The 16,767-nt window shown below is 41.2% G+C and overlaps 2 protein-coding genes across 3 annotated transcripts; both read left to right on the top strand.

The window, feature by feature from the left end:
- Window positions 1-423: 423 nt before the first annotated feature.
- LOC108044296 (nose resistant to fluoxetine protein 6) lies at window positions 424-3,666 on the top strand. Its single transcript, XM_017123264.2, has 10 exons — window positions 424-725; window positions 782-1,231; window positions 1,406-1,546; window positions 1,609-2,150; window positions 2,408-2,487; window positions 2,537-2,650; window positions 2,709-3,049; window positions 3,107-3,249; window positions 3,305-3,419; window positions 3,472-3,666. Exons 1-10 carry the CDS (start codon window positions 644-646, stop codon window positions 3,525-3,527), a joined length of 2,064 nt encoding a protein of 687 aa, XP_016978753.1. The 5' UTR covers window positions 424-643; the 3' UTR covers window positions 3,528-3,666.
- Window positions 3,667-4,721: 1,055 nt separating this feature from the next.
- LOC108044291 (coronin-1C-A) lies at window positions 4,722-16,126 on the top strand. Of its 2 annotated transcripts, none has more exons than XM_017123252.1 (7): window positions 4,722-4,919; window positions 10,224-10,477; window positions 12,518-12,784; window positions 12,846-13,259; window positions 13,369-13,662; window positions 14,568-14,753; window positions 14,814-16,126. In XM_017123252.1, exons 2-7 carry the CDS (start codon window positions 10,280-10,282, stop codon window positions 15,039-15,041), a joined length of 1,587 nt encoding a protein of 528 aa, XP_016978741.1. In that variant the 5' UTR covers window positions 4,722-4,919; window positions 10,224-10,279; the 3' UTR covers window positions 15,042-16,126. The 2 variants fall into 2 exon arrangements, with proteins under 2 accessions (XP_016978741.1, XP_016978740.1); XM_017123251.1 differs by having other exon boundaries at window positions 14,547-14,753.
- Window positions 16,127-16,767: the final 641 nt, after the last annotated feature.

Raw genomic sequence — 16,767 nt, 5'->3', positions numbered from 1 at the left:
TCGGTATATTTTACTAACAAAGCCAACCATGCGATTCGTGTAACTCATGTCCATTTCATTTCCAGATGTGATCGCCAGTCGTATATTGATGACCTACGCCGAGCATCCATTCAGAATTAACTTTGTCAATACGGGCGTCACTGCAATCTATATTCGCAAACCAAATTTAATAAGACTAAGACTGCGCACAATCGATGATCTTATATATACACTTTACATTTTTGTACTAACCAAGCATGTAGCCTCAATAAAGTCCAAAGCACAATGTTCTAAATTCTCCATCGCTTTCATGGTCTAGGATTCCGGGTGATGCCAGTGGCTGGTTTCAGACGCAAACACTTCGTTGCTAATCATCCCTTCGTTTTCTACGTGAAGTCCAATATAGATCTCCCGATCTTTACTGGCCGACATTTGGGCTAAATAATCGGAAGATTTGGAGGAAGTAAATTTAAGTTCAACGAAATAAAATAAACTACTGCCTTTTAATAGCTGTGATTTCGTCAAGTCGAAGTAATTTATAGAAATACCTTTGAAAAACGCATTCAGGCCTGACGGTTCGGCACGCTATCGTTAAATTAGTATAGCAAATCGAGCAAACATTCCCAATAGTTCATCTTCAAGTGTTAGACGAGACACTCTAAGTATGCTCTGTTTGCTGCAACTCGGGATCCTTCTGTCGATATTGTCTTTGGGTCAAGGAAACTTTTTATCTGGCTCATTTAATTGTAAGTAGCAGCAAGTTAATATTGAAGGGATTATTTAGGGAGAGCTCCATCTGCAGTAACCCTATACAGACAAATGCCCGCCCTGCATCAGCTGGATGACTACGATCTCTGCCTGGATAGGTCTTCTGGTAACTACTGCCTGGTATATGTGGAGATCGTACGCAATGAAAGTTCTACTTTGTGGCACCAAATCGACGAAGTTTCGCAGGACTCGAAGCATCGTTTTCGACATGATCGCGTGTTTAGGGGTGTGTGTCTAGAGAACTGCAAGCAAAGTCTGATAAACATATCTCAGTCGGAAGAGTACGACAGAAGTAAATTTCTGGACAAGGAACTGATCTCCTACTACGACAAGGTTCACCAACGACCATCGGATGCGGATAAGCGCCTCCTCAACGAAGAATTGGTTAACAGCTGCCTGAATCTAAAGTTCGCTGAGGAGTTTTCGCTTCAGACTCGCAGCCTCATCGAATATTGTGTGCAAGCGGATGAGCACTTGGAGCATGGCAAGTAGAGTAAAGATTACTGTAGTATCTAGAGATACATTTTATTTCATACACTCTATGCACCTCTTTTAGCCTTTTTTAAGTAGTTAGTAATATAATGAGTTAGCACACCTGCCTTTTTTCCCGTGAGAGGTCAGTGGAACAAGTTAGAACTAATAGAGTGGGTTTCCTCAGATGGGCTCGATTTGACCTTTTATGTTCTTCTGATCTGCGTACTCCTGCTGACTTTGTGTTCCTCAATCTACGACTGCCGACTCAGCAAGACAAATTCGGACCAGACAGAGAATTTCTATAGGAAGGCACCAAATTGTCGCAGTAAGTGTATAATAACTGCCGGGGAAACAATCGTTACTATGTTGATTTTGGTTTGCCACCAGGACAGCAGCTCCTCACCTCCTTCTCAATAGTCCGTAATTACTATCGACTAACTGAGCCCCATGGCACGGATTTCTCGCGCGATGTGAGCTTCTTTGACGGGTTCCGAGTGATCGGCGTATTCGTGGTAATCATGGGACATACGCTAATGGTCTTCATGACAGTCCCAATAGAAAATCCTGAGTTTTACGAACAGTATCTCTTCAGGATCGAGACATCGCTATTTCAGAACGGCAGCCTTGTCATCCAGATATTTTTCGTAATGAGTGGCTTTTTGCTCTACGTTAATTTCACCGAACGCCAATTGATTCACCCGGAGACAGGGACCCTTGATTGCATTCGCGTGTACTTCCGTGTGTTTTTTTACAGATACTTTAGACTCCTGCCCTCGCTCGTCGCCCTCATACTCTTTAATGGAACTCTGCTGGTGCGCCTCCAAAACGGACCTTTTTGGCGGCATCTGACAGAGGCTGAGCGTTTTTTTTGCCGAAGAAACTGGTGGAAGAATGTATTCTTTGTGACCAACCACATGTTGGAGGACAGTGTATGTTTTAAAATCGTTTTGAGAAAAGATAAATTCCAGTCGAATTACACTTGGATCACAATTGGAATTAAGACTCTTTACAAAAGAAATTATTCATGTTAATGAGATAGCGCAAAACCAACAGAGGGTTTATCGCCACATTTGTTGATTTCCTTCTTCATCTAATATGAATCTAATCGAAATTGCATAGCTTGACTAAAATCGAATCTAGTTAGTTCTTTTGAGCTTAAAATTTAGCTTTCCCGTTATATTTTTAGTGTTCCCATCAAACCTGGTACTTGGGTGCGGACATGCAACTCTTTGAGCTCTTTCTGATCGTAATTGTTATAAGCAAGAAGTAAGACATTTCCACTTTTGTGGATACCCCATTAACTGTCTACTTTCAGGCATCCCAAGCTAACGAGGCCCATCTATATAACTCTTTTAGTGCTTGCCTTCGCAGTACCTTCTATATTGACTTACGTTCTTGAGTTGGATGCTGTCTATCACCTTCGTCCGGAGTGGGTCTTCATAATTTTGGATATACTTCTCAGCTAAATGATATTATTATACTCTTAGAACCTATCGCTACTTGTACTTCCGGCATTCGGACACATTTTACCAGATGTATCCGCCATTCTACACGAATTTGGGAGGATACCTGTTCGGGTTTCTGTGCGGTCATTATTACCTAAAGAAGCGACCCCAAGGATTAGTGCTCCGGGGACATCTAAAGTTCGAGCTGACCTTATGGCTCCTTGTGCCGGCCACGTTGGGAGTCCTTTTCTCGGGCTACATCTTCATCCACCAGGACTTTCCGAAGCCATCCCTTTGGCTAGCCTTGTATGCGGGTGTTCACAAGATTTTGTGGTTGCTGATATGCGCGGGATTCGTGAGCCTCATGTGCTGCAAGGTGGGAGGTGGGTTATATAAGGTATTTCGATTTATGACTGCAATCACTTACCAATCTTCGACAGGAATTGCCTATGAGTTTTGCACCTTACCGATTTTTCGACCACTGGCAAGAATCTCATTTCAGTCCTTCCTCTGGCACATTGTCATCCTGAGAATAGTGGCGGGATATTTTAGGCAGCCGGTCTACGTGTCCACCTTTTACCTAGTAAGCATTTTAATTCAGTAACCTTAACTTGTACGTAATTTTAACTTGTTCTTAGCTGTCCAATGTTTTATGTGTGTTTATGCTTACGCAATTTGTGGCTGCTTTCGTGGCAATTGTACTGGAATATCCACTTGGAGAGGTACTGCGCTGCTTGACAATGCCGAAGAAAGGTTTGTAACATCTGAACCCAATAAAATTACAATTAAAAGTGGCTAATTTTAGGTCGTGAAGAAAGCCATCCGGAAATTCAAATGAGTCGCGGGCCATCAGCTGTTTAGCGTAACCGTACTTCGCGACAGGGATGCAGTACATCAACGCATTAGGCGAATACCAGCAATGATTGCTGCCAACTTTTTTGGCTATTTCTAAGCGCCTTTCACCAAGCTATTGTTATTAAATAAAATATATGTTGTTTTACATGGGAGTACCATTTTATTAATCCTACTATTTTAAGAGTTAAATAATTACTGAATATACATTTTTTAGTTCTTCTGGCTACTATTAACATATTGAAAATTATAATCTCATAACATTCAGGAACAAATTCCAAAAGCTTGTAGGGCAATATTTTTACACCTATGCAATTCATAGAAGTAAGGCATCTTTGACTTTCATAAATTACGGAAATGCTTAATAAATTGTGAGTGCCGGCCTTTATATACGAATAAAATAATTTTTTAATTTACTTTTTGTTGGATTAAAAAAGGCTTTAAGGTTTTTATAATCGAACATTTTTTTTGCCACGTTCTATCGCATCATAGTCCTAAGCTAATTATGGAAAAATTATTGAAGATACAATTTGTTGGTATCTTTTTAAAAACACAAAAGTTGCGAGGCATATAAATATATCCAGTGTTATTTATGGTGAACAAAGAGAGATAATGGAAATCGATTATTGACGGACTGAGTTACTGCTGGAGGAAAGCAACAAAAGGAAAACATCTTGGTAAGCTAGAAGGTACTAATTTAATTATATTAAAATATAATTTGATTTTCATTGAATCTACTTTGAATTGAAAACAAATTTAATTTTATTTTCATATCCACTGGACCTTATTAAAATACGTTTGTATTAGCTCACCTCAAACTTGCATTGGAATTATAATATATTGTGTAAGCATTTTTAAAGATCGATCATCGATACTAAGCAAATTCTAAAATACGAAACAATTTTCGGTACCTAATTACTAAGCACAGTTTTTTTTCAAGGTGTATAAAATTTAATAGGTAAGTTAGAAGGGAGCAAATTATTTTGTGTAACTTAGGTAAGGAAAAGTTTAGCACAAAATGTTATTTCAGCATATAACTGAGAAAAAGACTTAAGGATAATAAAACCCAGATAAAGCTCGTGTTATCAGATCTGGGCATCTATGGAATGAACCCAAGCTAGTTTTAGCTATTTCTGCCGGCCGCCTTCGCCGCAGGTGGCAACACTGTGCGGATAAACGCAAACGCCTAGTGAACTGCGCTGATATCAACAACTCGCCTCGAACAACAGTGTCGAACTTGCTCTTAGATGCTCTGCGCGCTCTCGTCGGCATTTTTATACTCGTCCCGTCTTTCTGCTGACTGAAAAGTCTTGAAGTAGTGCCTTAAATTCCCAGTCGTGTGCAAAATCTTAAGTCGAAATACCTCGCTGAATGCGCTGGCCCCAGTGAGTGATTAAAAAAGTGAGTGGTATTTTGGTTTCTTGCAGCCGCTTTTGTGCTGCCACATTAAATGTCATGAGCAATGAATCACGGCGGATATTTTTGCGGAATATAAATAAATCTGCTCGGTGTCAGCGGCAGCTGTGCATTTTCCAGGCAAAGTTGCAAGTGGCCGATGCAAATGCGGCGCTTAAGTAATAAACGCGCGTATTACAAAATCATTAAAAATCACGGTAAAAAATAAGTGCGACAGCCGCCGTACGACTGTGTGTGTGCGCCGAGTGTGGCGTGCGTGTGCTAGTGTGCGTGCTTTCTTGTGCGAGCGGAGCGGCGAACGCAATGCATGTGAAGAGTACCGCTATAAAAGTTCAGGCATCTGCTCTCCCTCTCGCGCACCGTGTTATATGAGTCCAACACCCAAAAAAGGGAATAAAGAGAGCGAAGCAGCGTCTTTGGCCAGCGCCAGTGCCGAAAAACGTTGCAAAAACGAGCGAAAAAAATCAAACAACTCGCAGGCGAATTGGTTGTATCGCACTTGATTGTATTAATTGTTTTTTTTATATTTTCTCGCATTTTGCTGTAATTTGTGAGGCTTTTCCGGCTCTTACTTGTTTACACTGCGCGGGTGTGGAATAGAGCAAGGGAGAGCGGTGGTCTGCGAAAGTAAGAGAAAGGGGGAGAGGAGAGAGTGTGCCAATTGTTGCTGGCAGAAGCAACAAGTTACTGGATGCAAAGGTGCGGTGAGGAGAAGGGGAAGTGCGTGCTGAGGGCGCCAAAATAGGCTGCAATTTAAAATGCGGAATATCTGTCAGCCATGAACGTGGCTTCCAGTTGGCCGGAGCACAGAATTACGGTTCATTTCGTGTGTGCGAGTGAGCAAGTGTGAAAAACAAGCGACCTCCAGCGGCGTCTTGGAAAGTGCGAGCGAACGAGAGAGAGCACAGCATACGCCCCCACGCACAGCTATTTCGGTTGCTCCCCAAATGGGTTTACAAGCGACACTTAGCCAACACCAATTAGTGACAAAAATATTAAAAATGCACTGGAATGAAGCACACACACACTGGCACTTCCACGCTCGCAGATCGCGTTTATGCGTCAGCTAATGTCGTGATCACTCAGCCGCCAACAGCTGTTTGGTCAAGATCGCAAAACAGGCGCGCGTATGAACGCTGATTAGGCGAGCAACAAACATTCCAATTGGCTAAAAACTCCACAGAGCAGTACACAGATAACATTTTTGGTACCGTATAAATTGTTGTCGTATTTCTTACTGTATTGACGGTTAATCATCAATCATATAAAATTGTGACTTGAAGTATCTTATTTATGTAGATTAGAGTGGTCCAAAACGGGATCCGTAATTACACTGTCTTAAAATCAAAAAAATTTATTTACAGTTTTAGACGTAAAAAGTACTCACACGTAGACTTACCCACGTAGTGTCAATTAATTCAATTAATTAAAGGTAACTGTGCGTATGAGCGATAAACTTGGAATTCCCTAAAACGCATGTTTTCCTAAAAATGCATAATGGTATCTCTTAAATGCAGCAAACCGCAAGTATCAGCGGATAAGAGAATGAACTTAAAATGTATATGTAATTTGGACCGTCCTAAAGTACATATAATGTTGTAGATACTTTGTTTTTATTCTCTTAACTAAAAGTAAAGTGACAATGAACATTGTAACACGCACAAGTTAAATACTTAAAATTTAAATCAAATTTGACATGCTTATTTCTGTAGTCAGTTTGGAGAGAACTAGGAAATGTTTTTACTTGCATATTTAAATTAATATTTCCGAAACAAAATTTTCCTCTCCAAAGTATAATTTGCATTAGTCCTCCTCGTTTTATTGGAAAATTAAAATCTTTTTACCAATTGCTCTACAATGCGTATCATAAACACATATAAACCGAAATACCCGTAATACTTAGGGTATAAAAGCAGCCACAACTGCCGCTCAGTCTGACTAAGCGCAAATGGAAATGCAAAAAATAGCAACAAATGGGAGGCGATGTGGGGTGGCGCAAGGGGTAAGAAGAACCAGCAGCAATTAAGACAGCAACAAAAGTCAGCGCCACTTTCGATGGGGAGGGGCAGAGGCAGGGTGTCGGGCGGGGCACTGCATATGCCTGTGGTTAATTTTAGCAACCGAGTTCCACTTTCACTCGGGCTGCAACGACACCCACTGTGCAACAAGCCAGCGAGTCTGCCGCGACACTTGCGCGCTTTTTGTCAAAATCTTTGGCTAATCGCCGTCAGGCACGCACACTATTCAAGCAGTTTGATGAACCTTCGCACACACATCGCTGCATATCCAATGACGTTGCGCCAGCATCAATGACATCATCATCACCATGAAGTCGAGTCGAACAGCGAAAGTTTCCAATGCAGCCGACAGCCGATAAACAGTGGGCCCCCTTATCACGGATGACTCATGCACTGTATGGCACTGTGATCATTGGCCGTCTGATTAGGTGTCGCTGCAGCGATGCACTGGGAATAAATGTTACCATTTTGTGACTTAAAGAGCAATTGATATGTTAAATGATCAGTTTCATGATGATTATTTGGGATCATTTACCAGCATTTTAAAATTATATATTTAAAAAGTAATTAAAATTATATTACAATCTATTCCAGTATAGTAACCATTTGATATTCAAGTCTCAAATAAGCTAATACTAAACTAAAAAAATATAAAAAAAAATTGTATGTATATAATTTGAAAATAAACCAGATATCAGCATTTAACAATGTTCCAACAAGGAAGTGTAATATAGAACATAAAGAGCCGATTACTTAAAAAGAAATTTTATTTTTAAGAACATTTTACCATATCTTTCAATTGTAGTTAGTCAACAGTACTTCTAAGAACTTCTAGGATAAAGACTTAAAAAAATGCTTCTAACCTCCGGATGTATTTGCTTTCTGGAAAATTAAAGACAATTTTACTAATTTTGCAGTGGTCACTATAAAAATCCTTTTTTGAGTGTATGTGGGAATGGAGATGTCATCATAACGGCGCCCGTCGCCACAATTGGAGCAGTGTCCCATTCCATCACCACTTTATTTTTACCCAAACACTGTTTTATTTTTTGCTCACGCCCCATTGCACTGCCACTGGAAACTACTCGTACTACGCTTAATTGACTGCACACCCAAGTCAGTCGAGGGCGAGGTGCAAAAGGGGCCTCACTGCGTTTTAGTCACGCCGCCAAGAAACAAGAACAACACGACAGCATTTGTTAGCAATTAGAATTGGCCGGTGAACACAACGTGTCGACAAAGCGCTAAGATTTGCAATCAAGCATTAAGTCAATTTGCGGCCAGTTCCCGATCGCTGGACCATTGCGATTGCATCAATTGAGAAACGGTTGCATCTTGCACGATTGCAAACACAAATTGCTGAAGGGCCCACAGAAACGGCATTGTCAAACGATTAACACGACTGGAAGACAGTGATTCCTGAAAGTTGGATGACATCGAACGGTTACTTTTCATAAGGAATATTGCCAGCAGTCGGTTTTTATTCTTGACAATAAAATATATCAACAATAATGAGTAATTTATTATGAATAGATGTGTTTTATGACTTGAAAGTAGTATCAATTTAGTAGAAATGGATTGTAAAATATGTAGTTCCAGTGTTAGTTTGTACCACTGTAATAGATTGTGATGTCAATCACACCACCCGCATAACAACACTCGGGAACAAGTACTTATGCGATTTTCATTGTTCAGAGAGATTTCTGAAACCAACTTCCGTTGTATGGCTGTCTTTTCTATTCGCTGATTAAACCAAAGGCGAGTTCAAGTCGACTTGATGCCGAAGAGGCCACATTTTTGGCATTTGCGAACTGTAATTATGAATGCAATTGGGATCAAGCGGGGGAGTGGGATTGCTTGGGCCGACGATGATAACTCAGGCATGGCAGATGCCAGCGATGCCAACAAAATAAATAAACACATCAAATGCGATTTACAACGCTCCTACGAGCATCGTGCGCTTGTGTTTGTATATGAAAATTTAATTTCGCCTAAGATGATTTAATTTTCTATTAATAGGTTTGACCTTCAGCTGCGAAACAAAAATTTTCCCGCCTGCAAACGAAGGTGTTTGGCATATAAACACATAAATAACAGCGCATACATACGCCGTAGATATAGATAAATTCTGACTATATCGCTTTGGAGTATATTCCGATTGGTGCCGAACATTTCAGCAACGCTTTAGACTATATAGGCGTAGCACTTAACATTATCTCTGTGGTGTTTGGCCAACTCCGGGCTGATATTTCTTTATCAGTCGGAGGGGCCACGTCGATAGGACAGACCCTCCGCCAACACTCACCCAAGAACAAAGTAACCCGGTGCCCACCTTGTGGCCCAAAATATTTATTCATATGGAAAGTAATCAACTATCGGGGTCTGCCTTGGTGCCAGTTTTTAAGGGGTCAATGACAAAGTTTAGTGCTTGCAATAAATATGAATATCTTCGAGCAAAATAAAGCAAAAATAAGTAAAACATTTTTATGGAACTTTTCTGATTAAAAACGAAAGCTGGTCGGAGGCAAAGTTTAGTCATCCTTTCGGCCTCGGCCCAACCCAGAAATGATTTCTGCGGCAGTTCGCAGCACGTAGTTATCTAGAAGTCTCTCAGAGTGTTAGGTATGGGCTTTGGGTTAAGGTTCGGGTTTAAATTCGGGTTAGATTTTTACTCTGCCATAACTTACGTGCTGGGAGGCTATTTATTACTGGAGTGAGTATTTCAGCAGTATGATGTCATATAAAAGAAAGGGGTTCGTCTTGCTGGCCAACTGATAGTTCGACACGTTCATTAACGAAAGTGGAGCCATTTGTGGCAGGTGGCAGGTGAAAGCGTTCTAGGTGCCTTGCCCCTATTTCCGGCGATTTCAGTCGCCGATATTGATGCCATAACCAATTTTGATGCAACCATTCGCGGACAAAGTCAGCTCGTCAATAGCGAGTTGTGAATGGGAAAGCTCATTGATTTTCGCAACAAGCGATATTAGCATATGTAAATTTATTGAACTAATCGAGGCTGCGAAGCGCGGTGAAAGAAAAACGCGTTAAGTTAATACATCAGCGAGCGAAGCTGAAAGCGAATAACAATACGAGTCGGTGGGTTTATGCGTCGCTTGTAACTCGAAATGTTGAGTTCGCAATAGCTAAAAAACCTGTGGAGAAAATCATTTAAAAATTCATCAGAATTTCTTAACTTTTTAGAGTATATTTGGTTATAGTTTTATATTGGCTAATAACCTTTGAATTTTTTTTCTTTCCATTTTCATTCCAGAGTAGCCGTAGAGAAACTCAGGACTGACCACTGACCCAAGCCACTGAAGCATCAATATGTCGTTTCGTGTAGTACGCAGCTCCAAATTCCGCCACGTCTACGGACAGGCCCTGAAGCGGGAGCAGTGCTACGACAACATACGGGTATCCAAGTCCAGCTGGGACTCCACATTCTGCGCGGTGAATCCCAAGTTCCTGGCCATCATCGTGGAGTCGGCGGGCGGCGGTGCCTTCATCGTCTTGCCACACAACAAAGTGAGTGCCCCACCGGACCTATTATAGCTGCATTGGTCTATAAGTGTATTCCCCCAACGCCGCCAGATTGGTGGGGTATTTTTAAATAAGACAATGGCCAACTATTTATAGGGCTCTTTTTGGCATAAAGTTTGCGGCCATTTGCGGGCTTGTTGCCACGTCGCAAGTGACGTGGACGGATTTCGGATGACTCCCCCCAATCTCACATGTATTTATAAATAGTTATGAATTCTGCTACTCTCGCAACAGCGGTTCTCTTAGCTGGCGCACTTTTGTAATTTGGCCAAGAGCCAACATGACAAACAAAATCGTCTAATTTTAGAGAGAGATGGAGGAGCAGCCAGATAGATGAAAACCAAAAATGATAGTTGGGCAAATCATTGCAATGAAACGCACACTCTGCCCGACGTATTATTCCGCAATAAAATAATTGTTTATATTCTAATAAATTTCATTTTCACTCTCCAAAATCATTTGGCCAGTGTGCTCCAAATCGAGCCACATGAGCTTCCGTTCAGCTGTCGCTGTCTCCGCAGCTCCGGCACAAGTGTGGGTGGCAGTCTAACCTCCCGATTCCCCCGATCCCCCTCCGATGCTCCTCTTTTGGTCAAAACGTATTTGGAGGCAGGCCGGGTGTCGTTCTAATTGGAACAAATTTGTATGCAAAACGCGCGGCAGCCACTATAAGCGTTTTTTTTTTCGCTGACTTCTTTACGGTTAAGCAGCTGCTTCTTCTTTAAGTGACGATTTCTATGTAGAGCGGCTTTCACACGCCCTATTTTACTTACTTTATGGGTACTGGATTTGGCCAGTTGGAGAGCGGGGCACAGATAGATGATAAGTGAGATCCATCAAGTCGCCAAGGTTGGCCGCATCTGGCAAGTGTGGAATTGAGCAAGCAAAAGTTCTTGAAAGACTAAAATAGATTTATATGCTTAGAAGTTTTTGAAAATCATATTGTAATACTGAACATTTTTTTTATTACTTTGCCTAACAAATACAGTAAACTTTTATGTCTAAATATTATATATGTACATATATTGAAATTGAAAGTGCAATATAATATATATTCTTGCAGAATGTTTAAAGTTGGTTGAAATTTAATAACAATTTTATCCCTTTTTTATAGAATTAATCAATAATCAAAATTGAAGCTATTCAAAAACCAATTTCTTTTAATAAATAATGTTAGGTTCGCAATTTTTTCTATCACTATACTTTATATTAATCGAAGAAAAACCAAATAGAGAAAGGTTAAACCAAATGAATATATTGAATTACAAATGTATTTCAAAAATATATGATTTCCAAAAATGCTGGTTTCTTACAACGACTGATGTTTAAAATGATTTTCAACAAAATAGAGCCTTAAATATGGTAATCACAAAATTATACAGGACGTCAACAAAATGTTTTATAAATCTAAATGACTCCAACAAAAGTATTCATTCTAAAAATATATAAAAACCGTCAATTTAATATATTTTACTTCTGTGCCAAAGGCCCTATTAAAAGGGCTGATAACGAGTGGGAAGCGGTTTTGCTTGCCAAGCATATAAATTTCACACCTTTGAGGATTTTAAACCAAAACTAAGAAAGAATAAGTTATCATAGAGTTAATTACAACATAGATTTTAACAATGTATTTAACAGGGAGAAGAATGCGATTCTGAAAAAATTAAACACAGTCTATGAAACTAATTTAATTTTGGTCCATTATGTCGATATTGTTTTTTCGATAATATGCTTCTATCCTCAGTTTAATGGCGAAAGTTATCCACCTGCAGACTTTCTATAATTTGAACGCAATGCTTGGTAGCAGACGGCATGAAGTTTGGAATTATGAAATGCTTGCGCCGCAGATTAGCGAATATAGCAGAACCAAATGCAGCCGGAGTCGGCTATAAATAATAATTCACAATTTGGGCCAATGGGTCGCGAGGTTGCAATTTTTCATTGGTGTCTGGTGATGACGTCGTCGTCAATTAATTAGTTCACGTTGGATTACCGTACTAATTGGAATTTAATGGGCTCTTTCAGGTTGGTCGCATAGCGGCGGACCACCCGTTGGTGGGCGGACACAAGGGTCCCGTGCTGGACATCGCCTGGTGTCCACACAACGACAATGTGATCGCTTCCGGCTCGGAGGACTGTGTTGTCAAGGTGTGGCAGATACCCGACGGCGGACTGTCGCGCACGCTCACCGAACCCGTGGTCGACCTGGTCTTCCACCAACGTCGCGTGGGTCTGGTGCTGTGGCATCCCTCGGCCCTTAATGTGCTGCTTACCGCCGGCTCCGACAATCAGGTGAGCAAATGTTTACCTCCCCTTCATAAATTATTGCTAATACCCTCTTTGTTTGGTGCAGGTTGTTATTTGGAACGTGGGCACTGGCGAAATCCTCGTCCACATCGACTCCCACCCGGACATCGTGTACAGCGCCTGCTTCAACTGGGATGGCTCCAAGCTGGTCACCACCTGCAAGGACAAGAAGATCCGCATCTACGATCCGCGCACCGGTGAGCTGGATAGCGAAGCCATGTGCCACGAGGGTTCTAAGGCCACGAGGGCCATCTTCCTGCGCCACGGTTTGATCTTCACCACGGGCTTTAATCGCAGCTCGGAGCGCCAGTACTCCCTGCGCGCACCGGACGCCCTTAACGAGCCTATCGTCATGGTGGAGCTAGATACGTCCAACGGCGTGATGTTCCCGCTCTACGATGCAGACACGAACATGATATACCTGTGCGGCAAGGGTGACTCAGTCATCAGGTATTTTGAGGTTAGTAACGAATGACATATATGATTTAAAAAACAAAAACTATTTATATTCTAGTTTGGTCTTGCTTTTAACTTAATGCTTACAATAATTCCCCATTCTTGATTTACAGGTAACGCCCGAGCCTCCGTTCGTGCACTATATCAACACGTTTCAGACGACAGAGCCGCAGCGTGGTATTGGCCTAATGCCCAAGCGCGGCTGCGATGTCACCACCTGCGAGGTGGCCAAGTTCTACCGCATGAACAACAACGGTCTGTGCCAGGTCATTTCAATGACCGTGCCGCGCAAATCGGATCTCTTCCAGGAGGATCTCTACCCCGACACGCTAGCGGAAGATGCTGCCATCACCGCGGAGGAGTGGATCGACGGCAAGGATGCGGACCCCATCACATTTTCGCTCAAAGTAAGTGACCACAGTGGGGAAGCCACTGAGCTATCTACTCCGCGTTGGAAATACAGCGCTACCAGCCGAATGCGGTGAAGGTTCGGCCACCATGCCAGCCATTCTGCCGGCGATCAGAGCGTACAAGATATAGGAAATATATATCAGCATGTCGGCTCGCGGGGCATGTCCACAGGTGGCAATGCGGCTCGAAGTCGATGAGGCAGCCGCTGTCACTGTGGACGCCCCTTCTCCAATGTATTCCAACGGCTTTTGCAATTGCTTTTTGTTGCCAGTAAAATGGGTCTCCAAATGAGCTTCTCGTGAGCTCCGTTTGAAGCTCAATTCCTGGGTTTGTCGGTGGCTACCAGCGTGTGATGCCTGCGCTTGCTTTGCTTGCGTTTATTTCTGCGTTATCTACGTTTGTGTCTCGTCCGCCCAGCCACAGTCCACTCACTCACATTGATAACAGACCTCTCTTAATATTAAATTTAAGGACGTGCTTTTACCCTATCTGATGTGGCCTTATAAAATAACTTTGTATATTTGTACTTAGTTAATCATACGAAGATAAGGAACATATTCGAGAATTCCGTTCATGACTTTAAATTATTTTATTTGTAGAGATTTTAAAACATTTACTGGTAATTCGAGTCACTTAACACATTAGGAAAATTGATGAAAAGTGGTTAATTCTCATTAAAATAAAATTTACATTTCTTGAATTGCACATAAAAACAAGCAGCTGGCAGAAATGGAACTTATAGAGCCTTTCCCTGGATGCAGTAACTTACACATATACACTTGGCCCTAACACGCACGCGATCACGCGTGGCGCTTGTTGTTGTGTTTATTGTTCCTTGTTGTGTTCTGAAACGAACAGATTTTCTAATCCACCTAATCAGGATCGCGTTTCCATTGTGCAGGGCGGCTACGTATCCTCATCGGTCAACAAGTCACTGCCGGCGAAGAAGGCGGGCAACATTCTCAACAAGCCCAGAGGCGAAAGTGGCAGCTCCGGAGCAGCGAGCAGCAGTGCGGGCGGCGGCTCCTACGCGTCCGGCAACAACAACGAGGCTAACGAGGGTGCACCGCCGGCAGCAGTTTTGTCGGTGAGTATTTGGATTGCAGCGAATATTAAGCGACTGATCAATTTCTTTTAATGTCAATAGGAAAAGGACCTGCGCACTATTCAGGACGAGATCCGCAAACTCAAGGCGATCATCGTCAAGCAGGAGAACCGTATTCGCGCCCTCGAGGCCAAGGAGGATGCCCGCAACAAGAATGGAAGCGATGCCGCGCCAGCTTCAGCGGCAGCAGCCAACTCTGACGGCAAAGCCAGCGAAAGTGCCAATGACCACGCGTCCACATCAGCAGCAACGGCGAAGGACGAGGACTAGGTGTAGCGGAAAAACTAGGACTGGACTAAAGAAAATGGGCGGAATGGGTCGGAGGAGAGACAGAGAACTGCTTGTAGAAGCTCGTAGTTACCGCTTAATTTCTCTAATGCAACATAACGTTTATTTCGTACGCACCGAGGTCGAATCGGAAACGAGAAGGAGTTATTGTCTATTATGATTATGGTTTCGATTATTTATTTTGTATAATTTAATATTAGGTCCTTAGCGAGCGAAATCAGTTGAGTGTGGCACAGATAGGGTTAGAGAAAGCAAGCCGAGCTATAACTATAAAATCAATAATTTGCGAGCAGAGCTGAACGGTTAACGTATATAACATAACATAAACTACATCCTGCCAAAAATATATAAAAACCTAACGAACTACCTACGATTTGCGCCCAAAATCAAGCAGAGCGAGGGGCAGACACTCGGCCCTTCGGTCGTTTTGTTGTAACGCGAGTATAAAATTATTGTAAATTTAACAAAGGCAAATCATAGACTAAACCTCAATCACCTAAGAGTTAACATTTACCTACCAAATTTGTACGAGCTCCTTTCTATAACGTCTGTATATTTGTACGTCCCGAATGTTTTCATGACAATAGCTAATAGATTTGATACTGTTCATCCTAGCTGGGGCCCCCTTAATCAGCCACTTTTCTCTGCGAATTGTTGTGTCAAACATTACGAATTTAGTAAGAAATTGATGGGGGCCATCGGATTTAATTCGTTTTCATAATCAAAATTTTATTGTTCAAACTAATGATAAGCTGTATTTTGAAATAATAAGAATAACAATAAATGCAACAAAATTAGAAAGAAAATGAGAAACCAACGATCACATTTTACAAAAAATATATTTCATTTCTACATTTTCTGTTTTATTTTTTTAGTTTTGTTAAAAAAAATAACGGTGTTATGCTGCAAAAATAGAGAGCGAGAGCGTCACTAAATGCCTACCGATTTTATAAACTTCTTGAATTGTAAAATGATGACTATATACCTATGTATACATAAATACTCTATATACAAATAATTTACAATTTGATACGGAATAAAACAATATACAAACAATGCCAGAAAAACTTGCGTGCTGATAGCTTCTTAAGGATCCTGTGATTATTTTATTTTTAAGTCTGAGAACTGATTATAGACATTAACTTTTGGGATCAAAATTAATTGAGCAACTTTGTCGGGGAGCATTTTAAACTAATTGAAAACTTTTAATTGCAGTAATATGACCATCCATGCTTTTCATTTGTGGAAGCTCATTTGTTCGATTCAATTGAATATGCAAATGCATTTAATTTTTGCCTAAACAGCTTTGTAGCGTTCTGCAAATGTGTTGTGTGTAATTATTACCTCGGCAAGCAACCAAAAAAAATGCAATTACAATTTACGTGAATATAACGATTCTGACATTTTAATTAAACTTGGCCGAGTGTGCTTTGTGGGTGTGCATGGCAATTATGATACAGTGTGTTTCCAACCAAGTTGTTGATTTAATTAAAATTATGTTTGTTATGCAATTTGGCTCAATGCAAGAAGCGGCGGTTGCCGGCAGAAATTTGTTGACCTTTTCTATTAGTCAACATTGCATGCTATAACAGATCTGCAGAGAGTGTGTATTAACATAATCGAAATTGTGAACTAAATTCAAAAACTATTGCATACTCTTGGCCGTTTTTCAATAAACATCTATGAATTATTATGTCAATTGACGGAT

Source organism: Drosophila rhopaloa, unplaced genomic scaffold (assembly GCF_018152115.1).
Source record: "Drosophila rhopaloa isolate 14029-0021.01 unplaced genomic scaffold, ASM1815211v1 contig_115, whole genome shotgun sequence".
In the NCBI taxonomy this organism is placed as follows: Eukaryota; Metazoa; Arthropoda; class Insecta; order Diptera; family Drosophilidae; genus Drosophila; species Drosophila rhopaloa.
Note: the sequence above shows the minus strand (reverse complement) of the source record. Positions and strands in the feature narration are given on the sequence as shown.